The sequence below is a fragment of the Castor canadensis genome, chromosome 6 (genome assembly GCF_047511655.1).
Source record: "Castor canadensis chromosome 6, mCasCan1.hap1v2, whole genome shotgun sequence".
In the NCBI taxonomy this organism is placed as follows: domain Eukaryota; kingdom Metazoa; phylum Chordata; class Mammalia; order Rodentia; family Castoridae; genus Castor; species Castor canadensis.
In genome coordinates this window covers 69,571,782-69,587,492 of record NC_133391.1, presented here as the reverse complement: position 1 = coordinate 69,587,492, position 15,711 = coordinate 69,571,782, and the positions used below count along the sequence as shown (strand labels likewise).

The following is a 15,711-nucleotide window of genomic DNA, read 5'->3' as shown; positions in this document are numbered from 1 at the left end:
CTGGTATTAGGAAGAAAGGAAAAATCAGAAGGGAGACTAGTGCCCCTGCTAGGGTTCATTATGGGAGGTAAAGGCCTCTGGCTCTTCCTTGATGAGAGCATCATTATTACAGCTGTCTGAGGATTTCAGTCCCCAAGAGCTTGTGCTAGGTATTAAGGCTTGTGCTAGGTATTACAGGTATATAAGCCTCCCTCAGAGCCAGTTTCTCCTGCCCTGCAGCCTGAATTGATTAGGTACAATGAAAATAGCAGCTCAAACAATCCCAACATGTTTTGGGGATGACCTGTTTTCTGTTCCTGTACTCACATGAGGAAATGGTAGCAGAGGGAGCTAGGAAGGGGCTTGGCCCAGAAGTCGCAGTGTACAGGGACGCTAGGATTTAAACAGGGCTGCCTGACTCCACGACTTTTGCTCTCACAGGTTCAACCTTAGTCATGTTTCTTGTTAAAATGGCTTCTCATCTCTCTTCTAGAGCATTTCTTGCCCTGAGCTCTTGGACCAGCATTATTCCGTGGACGTGACAGAGGCTGAACACTCTGTCCAGCACCCAGTCACCAAGACTACCACACGGCGTATTGTCCACGCAGGCACACAGCCCAGTCCTGGTGACCCCAGTGCTGGGCATCATTCCTTGTCCCTGTGTCCTGAGTTGGCACCCTACGCAAGCATCCTAGCCTCCATCGTGGACAGCAAACCAAACAATGTCCGCCAGCGGCCCATTGCTTTTGACAATGCCACCCACTATTACCTCTACAACCGCCTGATGGACTTCCTCACCAGCCGTGAGATTGTCAACCGGCAGATCCAGGACATTGTGCAGAGCTGCCAGCCTGGAGAGGTGGTCATTCGTGATGCCCTCTACCGCCTTGGGGTTGCTCAGATCAAGACAGAGACAGAGGAGGAGGGTGAGGAAGAGGAGGTGGCTGTAGTGGCAGAGTAAGCCAAGTTACGGTACAGGGACTGCACCATCTCTCTCAAGCCATAATAAGCCCCTTGCCCGAGGTAACCTTATCCAGAGGACCTGCAGAAGCAGTCACCTGTGGGGAGGACCTCTGACTGCTGGGACTGACCAAAGAGCTTCCGTTTCCTAAGCATGGTGGGGCCTAGGGTCCTCACTTCTTAAACTCCTGGGGGTCAGGAGAGGTGCCAGGAACCCCCTAACTGGCCCTGAGAGAGCACGTGGGGAACATACTGTGTTTAGGGGAGGGAGGGTGGTTAAGGGAGGTTGGTAGCTGGTTCCCTGGGCACACTGCAGGTCAGGGAGGAGGACTTGGGGCGGGCTAAGGCAGGAAACCCACACCAGGTGGGAAAGCTGCTGAGCTCTCTTCTCACTGGAGGAACCTGGTGGTCCCAGCTGTACAGCCACATGAGTTCCTTAGCCATTGCCTTTGACTAGGGCTTCAGTGGTCTCATTCACTCTAGGAGTCCCTTTGGGCTCTGGATTCTCCCTCAAAGGAAAGGAGCTTTTTTCTCTGGCTCTTCTACATCCACATCTTGGGGAAGCTAAGGAGGCAGGAACAGTTAGCCACAGCTCTCTCCTGGAACTGTTGTCTACCCTGAGCTTTGGGGAAAAGACTCCCCTTCCTTCTTTCCCTGGCTACTACTGCTGTACTCTACATCCTCCCTGGGTACTGGGACCCTCACCACAGAGATGTGGTCCACGGTCCTGACCTAATCTGGCAGTAGGAAAACTCCCTTCTGTGAAGGGGAAGCAGACAGGGCCATCAGGAAACAGCAGGGCTGGCTCAGTGCCCATAGTTTGCTTAGGGCCCAGGAATTGGCCGAGTGTTACTTAATTTATTGAGAGGAGTGGAGTAGGTGGCTTTTTTCCCCTCTCTTCCCCCAACAAGAATAAAGTTTATTAAATTATCTGGTTTTGATGACATAAGAGCCAGTTCCCTGGTTATTGTATGGGTTACAGTGTGGTTGAGCTCTGGAGGGGCTGAACTTGTCCGTTCACCGGAGGGAGACTAGAAAGAGGTCTTAAGGTACTTGCATGTGTGGCAGTGTGCAAAGAACCAGAGGCCGGCTGTGTTAATGCTGTTAGTTTAATGTTGACAAGAGACATCCCGCATCGTGACTGTTAGTTAGATGAGTCAGCTTGGGGGAGCACGTACTTCTTGCTTGGTGTGGCCAGCCACACACCAAGATTGTTTGCTTTCCAACCCAGAATGACAAAAGACCAGGCAGAACACCCCCCACTTTTAGCTGCCACTTGGCTCATTATAAGAGCAGTCCCAGATCCAGGGTGGGGTAAGGCTGTGGAGTAAAGAAAGCTGTAGGCAGAGACTAGAAGGTCCAATTAGATTCTTACAAAGGAGCCACTTTGCCCCCAAGGGCCTGTGAGCCATGAGCACCTGTCACTACTACTACACTGGGTCAGGGCGGGCAATCCCACCACTGGTCAGGCTGCCTAGCTCCAGGTAGCCTTGTCTTCTTTATATTAGGACAGCTGCTGGAGACTTTCAGGCACAAAGTCCATTTCCACAAAGACATAAAGGTAATTAGGGAAGGGGGTTTTGGGAAGTGGAAACAAGGTCAAGAGTGAGCTGGCAGTTCTACCAGTTGGCATAGCAAACAGGCCAATACCATGAGAACAGTGGGGGAGGGGAGAAGGCTCAGCCCTCAGCCCCTGATTGGCAGTGGTGGCCCAGGCCCTGGGAATGGGGCCCTCTCAGACCTCTCCTAGACTCCTCACATTCCCAAGTTTCAGACTGGGCCAAGCTGAGTGAAATAACCAAGGGCAAAGTTTGTATTCTCCCCATGATGCCCCATCCATGGGGGAGCTAGAGCTTGGAGGAGAGGAGCTGTGCTCCCTGTTATCACCATCTCAGCAGAACTGGTAGTTGTTGGGCTGAAGCAGGGGCTGGGCGATATCCCCCTGCTCACAGCAGGCCAGGTGCTCACTAGAGCTCTCCTCTTCCGGCTCACTGCCACTGCCACCACCACTGCTACTGCTGCTTGGCAGATTGGTGTAGTCCTGAAGGTAGAAGAGGCCAAGGACAGTCAGTTCTGATTCATTAAGCCCAGCATTGCCTGCTCGAGCCAGCCCAGCCCAGCTCAGCCACTCACCCGTTCTTTCCGGTCTCCTTGAGCCTGCTCTTGAAGGAGGGAGCAGATCTGCTGGAAGGTGGGTCTGTGGGTTGGCTCCAGGTCCCAGCAGGCCTGCATGATGCTATATCTGAAGATAGGTTGCCAGTGTGAAACTCCTTAGGGTCTGGGGACCATTACACATCCCAAGAGCTAAGTTCGGCATGCTTTCTTTCTTAACCCTCAGTAGTCTTAGAGAAGGGTACTTTAAATGCCCAAATTTTGAAAGATGGGACCTTTAATACTTGAGTTTAAAGTCTGTCTTCTGAGATTAGGACCAGCCCCAGTTTAAACTCCTCTCTGAGAACATCTCTTCCCCCGCCACTGGTAAACCTTGAACTAAAAAGGGGTTGGTTTTAAGAGTCCACTGGAGCATTCTGGATAGAAAGACTAGAGCCACACCCTTCCATCATCTTCCAGCCAAAGCGTGGGGGTCCTCTTCCTTCCCTGGAACCCTTTCACATACATGTTCTTTGGGGCAAATGCAGGCTGGGCCATTTGGTATCCATCCTTCACCAGTTTGTAGAACTTGCTGTTTACCAGGATGCCAGGGTACGGATTCAGCCCTGCAAAGGTCATGTTGGTATAAGAGGCCATACTCATTGCTTGCTTTCCCCTTCCCCACCCATGATGTGGAGTGTAAATGGCCCACCCAGACTATAGCTGCAGAGCAGCAGCTATCCTGGGTGCCACACAGTTTTAAGCTTTGGGAGGAGGTGACAGACAGCCTTCAGCCAGGGATTACCATGCCAGCACAGGCTTTGGAATCGGGCAGAGCAAGGCCTCAGTTGTGTGTCAGCAAAGTGGGGATGATGCCCAGTTAGGAGGTTAGTAGAGCAGTGTGTTTAAGGACTTAGCAAGAGGCCCTGTGTCTAGTCCTCAGGATGGGAGCTGCATCTTCAGGGGCATGTAGGTTTCAAAGGGGCAACAGCATTCTAGGTTGCAGCAATCACACAAGCAGGAGAGGATGCAACTCAGGGCTGGAAGGTGTGCCAAGCCCACCCAGGAGCTGCAATGCTGGGTTTGAGAGCCTCTCCCAACCTTCACTTCTACCACCTCACTCTATTCTAGGCACCAGGTGTCCTTGATTATCTTCCTTCATGAGGTAAAGAGGAATCAGCCCCACGCTGGGCTTGGAGTGGACCTAGCAGCTCACCAAGTGAGAAGATTTCCCAGAGCAGGATGCCATAGGACCAGACATCACTCTGAAATGTGTAGATGCAGTCAAAGATGCTCTCTGGGGCCATCCACTTCACAGGCAGGCGGGCCTGGCACGACAGTTTCTTGTCACTTGGAGCCCTGGACCTCCATCCCTTCCCCAGTCCACTGCACCCCTCACCCCTCTCAGCACTCACATTGCCCTTGACGATGTAGTTGGAGTCATTCATGATGTCCCTAGCCAGCCCAAAGTCCCCAATCTTGGCCACATGCCCATTGGTCAGCAGCACATTGCGAGCTGCCACATCCCGGTGGATGCACTGAGGGAAAGTGACACAGGGTTAGTCTTGGCCCCTTTCCTCCCTGTGCCTGGGGGAGGAGGGGAGAAGAGGGCCCCACAAATAAGGCCTCAGGATCCCTCTTGATGGAATGGACATCCCTTTTGGTCCTCTGTCTTGAAGTTTCTAAAATTTCCAGGGTTCAGTTCTGAGAAAACGTAGTGTCTGCTTAATGTTTAGACCACCATCACCTGCCTCTGTGGTCCTTGGAGCCCTTCCTGCCTTTGAGCTGGGCAGTCCACCAGGCCCTAGAAGTTATAATTCCCTGTGCTGTGAGCAGTCTTTGCCCATCCCATTGCTAATAACTCAGCTGCCACCTTTAGAGCTTGTGATTGCACACATTATAATCCTATTTTACCCCCAATCAATTCTGTGCCCTCCCCCCCTTTTTTTTTTCAGTGCTGGGGATTGAACCCAGAGCCTTGAGCATGCTAGGCAAGCACTCCTCCTCTTAGGCTAAACATAATAGGAATATTATGCCATTTTTGTAGGTAGAGACGTGGAGAAGCTCAGAAAATGTAAATAGGTGCTCAAAGTCATAGAGCAAGTGGCAAAGCCAGCTGTCATTGACTCTTAAGTCTGTTCTGTGGAGGTGGTTTGAGCTCCCACTCCCTGGACTGAGTGCATGTTTACACTCATAGGAAACTTCTGTTTCCATCTTAAGAGACCATGTGCTTCATGAAGGAGGCAGCTGTTATCTCACTGCTGAGTAAAAATGAGCAAATCCTGTCCAAGCCGCGCTGAGAGGTTGCCCAGGGTGAGGACCTGCCCTGGGCACAGCTTTCTTCCACTCATGCCTGAGGCCCTTTGTGCTGCTGCCCACATTCTTGCACTTCCACTCCTCCCCTGCCTCTTACATCGTTCTCTCTCCTCCCTCTCATCCTCACTCATCCAGCCACAGGGGTTTTTTCCCCCTTCCTCCCCCGCAACCAGGGACCTGAGCACTGGACTGGTTCTGACTCACATTCTTGGAAGCCAGGAAGGCCATGCCCTGGGCCACTTGACTGGAGAAGTGGAGCAGGTCCCGGAGCTCCAGTGGCCGGCTGGCCTCTTTGTCCATATCTGGAGTGGGATGCGGCATCAGGGCAGTCCTCCTCCACACACACACACTGCCCTCCCTGGCCCCACCCCCAGTCCCCAACAGCCCTTCTCTGACCTGGCCCTGACACCTCCTCACCTTGCTCAGAGGAGTCAGTTGAAGAAGTGGAGACTGGCCTCATCTCCACGTAAGTGTCCACGCCCTGGCTGGAGAAGCCACTGTCCCTACATGGGAGAGAAGGTTGGGAGGTGGTCAGCCCTGTTGCTTCACTGCCCAGCTCAGGCCTTGGCCTCCAGCCACCCCATTAACTCTTGGAACCACTCAGGGAGGGAAGGAACCTGGAGGTCAATCTGAGCATCTCTTTTCTGATGAAAAAAAAGCTCCTTGCCACATTCCGTCTAATGTTTTGCCACTGCCAGTGCTGGAGCTTACAGACCATTCTATCTTTTAGCAGCTCTGCCTCTTAGGAAGTTCTTCATGACTCCTAATGCCAATGTGCCCCTGAAATTTTCCTCCTCCTGGTCCTTGTCCAGTCTGAAGTTGGCAAACTCTTCCCCTAACAGTCCTGCTGGACTGGGATCATATTCTAGCTCCTTCTTTGAGTTCTCTAGACAGCACATTAAAATCACTGGGGGATGGCCAGGTTCAGTGGCTCATGTTTGGAATCCCAGCTACTTGGGAGGCAGAGATTGGGAGAATTTCTGTTCAAGGCCAACCCAGGCATTTGTTAACAAGACCCCATCTCGACAAACAGGTGCATGTGGTGGTGAGCACCTATGATCTCAGCTACTCAGGAGGCCTAGGTAGGAGAATCATGGTCTGAGGCTAGTCCTGGAAAAAAGCACAAGACCCTATCCAAAAAATAAAGCACTATAATAATCACCTGGGGAGCTTTTGACCTGCAATACTTTCACCTATGCCTCCTGTACAGCTAGGATTACAGGCATGCACCATTATGCCCATCCCTTCTCGGGAGCTTTTAACATTTCCCATGCCCACACCACCCTCAGAAACTTGAGGGAAACAGGCAGCCATTCACAGCTTTAAATCCATGCAGGTCTAGAGGAGAGCTTTTTAAACTCAGGTGCCCACCTGGGGAACCTCCTTAAAATGTAGATTCTGACTCGGTAGGGTTGAGTGGTGGGTCTTGGAGGTGCGTTTCTAACAACCTCCAGTAATGCCGGGAGCCTCCTTTGAGTGGAACTTACTTGGAGGAGCACCGTACTGTCCTGAACAACCAGATCCAGCTTTGAAACTACTTGCCTTCTGCCCTCTGCACTGGAGATGTGCAGATTGGCGATGCCCATACCCTGCTGTTCCGGGATAGAGAACCCAGGGTTTTTTTATGATCTGACCATGGCATAAATACCTTCGCCTTGTTCTAGAAATTGTACTTGTCTATTAACTTAGCTTGGGATCCTGTTGGCAGGACTGGCTCATAGTCGTTCACCCTTGGAATTTTCCCATTGGGAATGCTTTCCTTGACTGCAGATTTAAAGATGGAAGCCAGTACTTTACTTTGGTACCCATTTTGATTTGATCTGGTCTAAGGTTCCAGCCTGTAGAGGGAGGTTCAGTGTGTGCCAACCCTCTCAGGGGTATCTAAGAATCAAAAAGAAGAAGCAGATCCAACCAGGCCTTCTCTTCTTAGCATGTGCTAAAGAGAGATAGACTCCTCCTTTGCTCCCCTGAGTTTGGCAGCCACCAGTATGCAAAATAAGGGCCCTTATTGTGCTGATCCTGCCCCACTTCACCAGGCCCCAAAACCAAGACACCAAGAACAGCAGAGTGGCAGGTGGCCACTGGGCCTAAAGCCAAGAGACAATTCTAGCCCAGGCTCCACTTCTGCCCCACTCATGTGTGACATGAAATTTGCCACTTCCTCTCTTTGGTTCCCCATGTTGTCTGTCCATCTGCCTCTGGTGGCTTCCAGGAATCACAGCATCACAGAACAGCAAAACCAGGAAGGCTCTGAGAGGTTCAATACTGACAGCTCAGCCTGGGAAACTGAGGACCCAGTGGACAATGGACCTGGCCACAGTTATACTGTTTTGCCTCCTCTTACCCAACTGTTAACAAAGTCTGTTCCACTTCTCCTTGGTGATGGGGGACTAAGGTTAGCTAGTCCTGAGTGGAACGGATGCTCTGCAGCCCCACAGTGCAGCTATGGGAGAGATGAAGGATACATTCCCCAAGCCTTCTCATCTTTGGCCAGAGCCCCAGGCCTGGGTCAACTTTTGTTGTTGTTGTTTTGGTTTGTTTTTTTTTTTTTGTGGTACTGGGGCTTAAACTTAGGACCTACACCTTGAGCCACTCCACCAACCCATTTTTGTGATGGGGTTTTTCGAGATGGGGTCTCACAAACTATTTGTCCCAGCTGACTTTGAACCACAAACCTCCTGATCTCTGCCTCCCGAGTAGCTAGGATTACAGGTGTGAGCCACCGGTGCCCAATCTTTCATATACATTAAGATGACAATTTCATGAACACACAGTTTCGAGCTGTCCATCTTTGCTCACCGCACTCTCAGAGCATGGTTAGGGCTCAGATCATTGTTGAATGATGTGTATATGTACTAGAAAATCAGAGTTGCCGTAAAACCTGGGGTGGCTACAGTTAGCTACTCCTCGCAGCTAGCTTGGCAGACAGACCAGAGTCCCACCTCCCCAAACTGGCCTCCTGTCCTTTGCCAGGGTATTACCTGTGGACATATTTCTTCTCCAGGTGGATGTTCTTGTAGCTGGTGTCCCCCTCAGGGTCCTGACCTGGATTCAGGCTGGGTCCCAGCATGGCCTCAGCCTTTTTTCGCAGAAAGTTGAGCAGGTCGCCATAGCAGCAGTACTCAGTGATGATCAGGACAGGGCCTAGAGCAGCAGACTGGTGTGAGGAGGAGTGGGCCCCTGGCCCCGCTTCCTGTGTGAACTACAGCACGGGGCTAGGGACAATGAGGCCCCTGGCCTGAGACCCAACACACCCGAGTTCTAATCCTGGCTCTGTGAGTAGGTTTCTCGGTGCCTCAGTAACTCCATCTCTCTAAAGTGGACAAACTTCGAAAAACACTTTAGCCCAAGAATTCTTTTTTCAAAGAGATTGATGGCAGTTCAATGGGAAAGCTGCTAAAGTGAGGAAAAAGGAAATAGCTAAGGTTTCTGAGGTATCTCAGTGACCCCTGGGGTGAGTGTCCAGCATCTTTGGGTAGGGGCATAGCTCCAGACCCACAGAATCAAGACCCCTGGAAGCAGAGCCCAGGACTCTGCACGTTTATCTCCTTGCCCCAGAGCACATGCACCAAGGCATGGCTTAGCACCCCTTAGGGCTGCAGTGCGCATAAGCAACTCCTGCCAAGCCTGGGAGTCTTACCTAGGAATGCCAGAGATGCTGAGGATCTACTGGCACTTGCAGCAGGTGAAGAGAGGAAGATGGAGCAAGGTGCCCTGGCGTCCTCAAAGGCCCCCAAATGATGGACCCCCATCCCACCAAGAACCTCACCTCCGTGAGTGCAGGCTCCCAGAAGGTTGACTATGTTCTCGTGCTGGCCCAGGTGACTCATGATCTTCAGTTCTGACATAAGGGCCTCCTTCTCATCAGAGTGAGCCGTGGCTGGGAGATGGGCCACAGGTCAGAGAAAGCAGGGATCCCCAAAGACCCGGAGGGATCAGAGGGATCACAGTCCAAAGTAGGGAGAAGGAGAAATGTAGGCACAGAGGGAGGGACAGAGGAAGATGAGGGATACTCTTGCTACTGAGCTGGTATTGGGAGGCAGGGAGTCAAACTGTGACCAGGTCATGGCCCTAGGTAACCTCTGTGTACCCCAGCCTCTTCAGGGCTCAGGCAGAAACCTCTCCCTACCCAGAGGTTGTCAGAGGTCTCCTTAGAACCAGGAATCACAAGGAACCTGGTGCTCACATGAAAAGCCAAAACTTGACCCCTAATCCTGAGCTCTGTCCCCAGGTTCCAATAGGCTGAAAATGTGGGTGATGTTTCTTGCAACAACAGGGCTGGCCCATTCCCAACATACACCACTCCCCAGCCCTCCCCCGGCTCTCCAGTCCTTCCCCCACTTACACTTCAGCATCTTCACAGCCACCTTCAGGACAGTGTCTTCCTTCCCCAGACCAAAGGCTGTGGCCTCTACCACCTTCCCAAAGGCACCAGCTCCCAGGGTCTTCCCTGTCACACATAAAGCAGGCCCTTTAGGTCCCAGGATAGCAGGGGTCCTCTCTCTTGGGAGAGGCTCCTTGCAGCCCCCAGTGGCCCCACCATGGAGTGCTGGAGAATTGAGACCCCATCTCACCAAACTGCAGGTTGTTGCGTGGGAACTCCCACTTCTCGTTGTAGGGCAGCTGGGTGGGATCGATAAAGGTATAGTTGTTGCCCTCATAACTCTCGATGATTTTCCAGCGCACCTGGTACTTGGGCTTCTGCAGAAGAAGGGAGGAGGTATAGGGCAGCTGCTCTGATAGGCAGATGTTGGGTCTTACCTCGAGAGCAGAGGGTGTGACAGTCCTGAAGCTCTCAGCAGAAGACAGAGTGAGGCCCACTAAGTGCTGAAGGGGTCATGGCATCGCATGGACATGGCACAGAGAGCTAGTCCCTGCTCAATTCTGCTTTACTATGTGATCGTCCCTTGGACAAGATAACCTCTGAGGGTCTTGATATCTCTAATAAGTTGGTAATTCCCAGGCCAGGAGGGAGGGTAGAACTTGAGATCAATGCATTCATCTACCCATCTGCCCATTCTTTCATCCAAACAGTTTTTGGTTTTATTTTTTTATTTTATTGGTGCTGGGGCATGAACGTAGGGCCCCATCTATGCTAAGCACACGCTCTACCACCAAGCTATACCCCCAGTCCTGTTTGATTTTGAGTTGTGTTGTGGTAAAACATATATAATATAAAATTTACCATCTCAACCATTCTCAAGTGTGCATTTCAGTAGTATTAAGTGCATTCACATTGCTATGCAAGCACTTTCCAGGACTCTTCTCCTCTTGCAAAACTGAAGCTCTATGCTCATTGAAGAAAACTTCCATTCCTCCCTCCTGCCAGCGACTAACTGCCATGATTCTGCTTTCTTTTCTATGAATTTTACCGTTCCGGGTGCTGCACCCAAGTCGTACCATATTTGTCTTCTGTGCCTGGCTTATTTCTCTTAGCCTAGTGTCCTCAAGTTCATCCATGTTGTAGCATGGGTTGAAATTCCCTTCCTTTTTAAGACTGAGTATCAACAGTCTTACTTAAATAGTTCACTGACCATATATTCGTGGCGGGTACTGTGGATTCAGCACTGAACAACACAAACTCTCCGCCCCATGAAGTTTGCATTCGAGTGGCTAAGGGAGGCATTTAACTCAAATATCTAGGTAGGAAATTTTTAAATTCTGTCATGAAGATAATGAAGTAGGGTAGGTGACAGGATAGAGAGTGATGTAAGATGAGTGAGGTAAGCCACTGTAAAGCTAGCCATAAGAGTTTTCCGGGCACAGCGAACACAAATGCTGCAGCATTGTGGGAAAGTCTTGGCCGATTTAAGAGACAGGTAGCAGGTATGGCTTAGGAGAACTGAGAAGGAGGTGGCAGAGGCAGGAGGTGGTGAGGGTCCACCAGGCATTGGCTCCCTGCTAACTTCAGGGAGAAGCCCTGAGGATCTGTTCAGGGTGAGGAGCTATCTGATTTGATGTCGCTGAGACGGATGAAGAGGACTATGTACCATGTGCTGTAGGCAGTGGGCTTCTGGCAGGCTTCATTTCCTCCTCAGGCTTTCGATGTTGCTTCTACCCACCCAGCTGGCAGAGCTGGGATGTGGGGCCTGGGCAGGAGGACCAGCTGCCTCTCCCTTTCCTGCCCTGGGAGCAGCTGCAAGGGGGTGTCATGCCAAGGGCTGTCTATGAGAAGTGCTGAGGGAAGACCAAGTTTGGAGGAAAGTGGAAGCTGGCCTAGGGTAGTGGAGGACACTGAGGCCTTGGGTCAGCAAACCAACCCTCCATGCCATCAGGCCTTGGGGACAGGGACCAACTGGGCTGTGCTAAGCAGCTGGGGTCCTTTCTTGAGCATCCCAGTTGGGAGAGCTAAATGGTGGCTTCCTCCTTGGGGAGATGGGTGGCCTATGGCTGCAAATCTTGCCAGGTTAAGAGAAAGAAACTTCCTGTAAGTAATTTGGGAGAGAAGACTGGAGTTAGACATCAGGAACTTCCAGGCTCTGATTCGGAAGGAGGGTTTGAAAAAGGACATAGGGAGGAACTCCCTGAGTCTCCAAGGATGCAAGTTCTTGTGTGGGTGCCTTCCTAACCCAAAAGCCAGACAGAGAGTGGAGAAGAGATTCTCTGATCTCTTCTGGCACTTCTATCTCCAGGAACCCCTGTAGCCAAGGCTGTTTTTTTCCTCACCACTTCTGCTTCCTCTGTCTCTTCTGCAGCTGGTCTGAGTCAGCCCCTCCTGCCTCCAATGAGCAGGAGCCATATTGGAAGTGATAGTAGGGAGGAGGTGGAGAAAGAGGGGTGTGGCTGGATTCTCATGTCGCTGAATCCTGACTCCAGTGCCGATGCTCTCCCACCTGCCTCACAGTCCCCACCATTCTCCCTGCTGAGTGCAAACACCTCCCAGGGCCCCATGCTATCCCTGGGCTGGGTTCCCTCATGGCTCTGAGGCATCTGCCCAAGGGGATGCCTCTCTGTAGGAGCTCCATTGGTGAGAGAAGAGAGGCCAGAGTGTCTGCCTCAACCAGATCTTCTAATACCAGGAATGCTGATTGCCAATAGTGGTGCTCACTGAGCACATCCTGTGAGCCATGTCCTCAACAGACACTCGCTGTGCATCTTCTCATCTTCTCACCTATTGCTCACACAAGGCCTAAACCCTATGCCCACCCCAGACCTACAGGAATCAAAGTGGGCATAGAAGCACCAAAGTCCTGGCTATACTCCAGCTGGTTCCGTGGGGTGGGTTTCTGCCTCAGGAAGGTGAAGACCTGAGCAATTGCCTTGGAAGCTCTGGGCATCCACCTGTCTTCATAGCTCAGTCCTGGTCAGAATCTCAGTCTCTCCAGGACAGCAGCCTCTCTCTGCAGTTCCTCTTCCAAGCCCATCCCTCCCTCACTGTGACCCCCTCCCTGCAGCCTGCTGACTCCTGCCCTTTTCTCTTCCCTTGTGGCCCCCTTGTGGTCTCTCTGAAGAAGGCGATGACTCAGCCCTGAGGCAGAAACAACACTTCCAAAGATGCCACTCCTCACCCAGGCCTAGGCAGTGGGGACAGACAGGGCCAAGTCCCTGTGAAGGGGACTAGCAGGACTCCTGGCAGGCCCTGAGGCAAGAGAACAACTGACTTGAATCTTTTGAGTATTTCACACAGGGTCAGCCAAGCCCGGGGGGAGCTGAAGGATATGCATGGACACTGGGGAGAAGGCCACAGGTCTTCTCTTGGCTTTGGGTGGGATCAGGGCCCAGTTGAATTTCCTAGATAGGAAATAAGGAGGTGGAGAGAGCTCAGGTGTCCCTAGACCACAGCCAAGGGAGACTGGTCAGTCCATGCAGAAAAGACTGCAGAGGTCCTGGACTCCACATTGGAATCTCTGCAGGGCTCTCCAGGCTGAGGAGGCAGCTACTGTGGGGCACCGGGAGACAGTTTTTACTTCTGTATAAAGTAGAACTTTGCTCAGAGAAGGAACGAGGGACCACAGGGGTGAGTAAGTCTCATCTCTGGAGGTGGCGAGTAACACAGAAACTACTTTGGGTGTGCAGTCAAGGAGATGCCCAGCCTCAGGACCCCTCCCATCCCAACATGCATGAGCTAATTTGGGTCCCCGGCCAACTTCCTCCTGTGCCCAGGGAGTGAGCCCTCACTACTGAGCATGTCTGTACACCTGGCGCCTACCACGTCCTCCACATGTGGTAGGTCAGGGAAGCTTTGCACCAGCCTGCCGTGATTAACTCCCATTTACAAATGGAGAAACAGGCTTAGAGTCACCAACTTTCCCATGCTCTCCTAGGTAGAGACGGGCAGAACCTGGATCTGTCCAAATCCAGGCTCAGATCATCAACTACTTGGCTCTTAAAGCAGACCACAGAGAGGATCTCAGTGTAAAAGGACAGGCCATTAAAGGTCACCTGTTGCCATCATACAGCAACTTGGAAACAGACCAAAGAGGACAGTGAGGCAGCCAAGGTCACCTGGCCAGACAGTGTCAGAGCTCGTTCTATACCCCTAAAGTGTTGACCTAGGACCCACTTTCTTGGGGCTATAGTCAGAGCCACCTTCTCATGTTAGCTGCTGTCAGGAGCACAGACAGCCTGGCCTCCTGATTCCCCCACATCCACCCATCCTGCTCCTCCAGGTCCTCTTGTCGCAAGACCCCCAAGGCAGGGATGTCCAGGAAAAAGCAGAAAAGGGGATCAATCCCATTTACAGCCCTGGACCTGCAGGATGGGGTCCAACCCTGCAGGTGCCTAGCCCTAATCTCTCTCTTGTCTTCTGGAGCTCACCTGGGCCTTCCTCTCACCTGGCCCTTTGCCTACCCAGCCCTCTCCCCCAGAGTATTCCTGTGCCTGCCTCCCATGCTGCATTCCTCACTCTTCTGGGCCTGTCCTGCCAAGGCCAGACTACCTTCTCCAACAGTGTCCTTCCCCTGGTGAAGAAGAGCCCTCAGCCTACCCTTCTCGGCTTTGGCTCACAATGGTCCTTATCTTTTGTATGAGGAGGTGGCTAGTCTAGGTAGTAGAGGCTGTGGGCTTTGGTGTGGAGCATCTGTTACCAACCACATTTGCCCTGTGGGCAAATTCTTCAGCCTCCATTAGGACTCTAGCTCAGTAATGAGCTGACTGCTATACACCCTGCTTCCAAACTTGGAGTTAGTCTCCTCAGGGTTAAAAACCAGATTCTGCTATTGACAAGGACAATTGGCTCAACCTATCAGAGCCTCAGATTCCAGCTCTGTAAAATGGGGTTGATGATACCCTCCACACATGATGCTTGCTGAGGGCAGTCAATGAGATGATGTGCTACGCACACTCCATAAAAATGCTCCTAACATCGCTCCCTTATCTAGCAGCCAGATGGGTGATACACTCAATGTGCAGTGGGCAAAACATGGCATCCTTCATTACTACTAATAACTGAACATCGAGAAGGAGGAGGAGGAGGAGGGTGATCCCAGGCCCTCTTCCACTAGTCCACATGCTATCTGAGAGTGAGATTCAGGTGCAGCGCAGGGCTGCTGTCTCCGTGTTCTCATGCTTTACTGCATGCTTGGAAGCTCCGGGTGGGACAGGGTTCCATTCTTTAGTTCATAGCACATTTTACTCTGAAAGGGGCACCCTCACTTTCACAGCCACCTGATCAGTGACATCTCTTGCCCTGGGCAGCAAAGCCTACCATGGCAGAATGTCAGAGGCCACCCAGCACCTAAGTTGTGAAAGAGCTGCTAGTTACATGGCTGACTGACAGAATGAGTGAGGGAGTGGAGGCTGAAGGGTGAATCTGTGCAGCCCAGAGGTGTCCACATCTGCCTGGCTCAGGGCCTGGCTGTCAGGGTCTTCCACCCTGGCTTACCTGCTTGTACTTGTACAAGAGCAACAGCAGTAGCAGCAGCAGCAAGGCCATCATGGACAGGCAGGCGACCACCACAGGTGTGAAGACAGACTCATCCAGGGGCTGTATGACAGGTTCTGAAGGGGTGGAGCAGAGGAGTGAGTACGTAGAGGGACTCTGAGCCCCCTCCGCCCACTCAGACCAAGCCAGCGAGCTGTCTGGGACACAGTAGGTGTTCTACAAAGACTTGTGTGAATGAGGCACCCCCCCCCCTCCTTTGTGAAAAGTCCCCCTGCACCATGGAAGGAGGCAGGAAGGAGAGGCTCTCGGCTCTCATGCCCACCCCAAACCCCATCCAGAATTCCAGCCTCCTGATGCAGGGAGACACTGCTGGGTCATATGGTCCTAGCTCTGCCAGTCAAGAAACCCCTCAGCAGTAGCCTGGCCTCGTGTCCTGCCACTGCGTGTATCACACCCCTAGTGACAGGATCACTACCTCCACCTCTGGCAGCTCAGGCTTTCTAGAGGTTACACTGAGATTCACCTCCCCAGCCTTTCCCTGC

The 15,711-nt window shown here is 52.1% G+C and overlaps 2 protein-coding genes across 5 annotated transcripts in view; one reads left to right on the top strand and one right to left on the bottom strand.

Annotated features, from left to right (window-relative positions):
- Nucleotides 1-1,869, top strand: part of Hmgxb3 (HMG-box containing 3) — a 59,452-nt gene extending 57,583 nt beyond the window's left edge. For all 4 annotated transcript variants that reach the window (XM_020158853.2, XM_020158856.2, XM_020158854.2 and 1 more), the window contains one exon: nucleotides 473-1,869. In XM_020158853.2, coding sequence (XP_020014442.2) covers nucleotides 473-940 — 468 coding nt within the window. In that variant the 3' untranslated portion in view covers nucleotides 941-1,869. The remainder of the gene's footprint in view (nucleotides 1-472) is intronic.
- A 161-nt stretch (nucleotides 1,870-2,030) lies between these two features.
- Nucleotides 2,031-15,711, bottom strand: part of Csf1r (colony stimulating factor 1 receptor) — a 29,126-nt gene continuing 15,445 nt past the window's right edge. The window contains exons 11-22 of the mRNA XM_074076663.1: nucleotides 15,170-15,285; nucleotides 9,921-10,047; nucleotides 9,692-9,796; nucleotides 9,116-9,226; nucleotides 8,328-8,490; nucleotides 5,764-5,849; nucleotides 5,551-5,648; nucleotides 4,446-4,568; nucleotides 4,247-4,358; nucleotides 3,557-3,656; nucleotides 3,073-3,181; nucleotides 2,031-2,980 (exon numbers count right to left, since the gene is read on the bottom strand). Of these exons, the coding sequence (XP_073932764.1) occupies nucleotides 2,831-2,980; nucleotides 3,073-3,181; nucleotides 3,557-3,656; nucleotides 4,247-4,358; nucleotides 4,446-4,568; nucleotides 5,551-5,648; nucleotides 5,764-5,849; nucleotides 8,328-8,490; nucleotides 9,116-9,226; nucleotides 9,692-9,796; nucleotides 9,921-10,047; nucleotides 15,170-15,285 (1,400 nt within the window). The 3' untranslated portion in view covers nucleotides 2,031-2,830. The remainder of the gene's footprint in view (nucleotides 2,981-3,072; nucleotides 3,182-3,556; nucleotides 3,657-4,246; nucleotides 4,359-4,445; nucleotides 4,569-5,550; nucleotides 5,649-5,763; nucleotides 5,850-8,327; nucleotides 8,491-9,115; nucleotides 9,227-9,691; nucleotides 9,797-9,920; nucleotides 10,048-15,169; nucleotides 15,286-15,711) is intronic.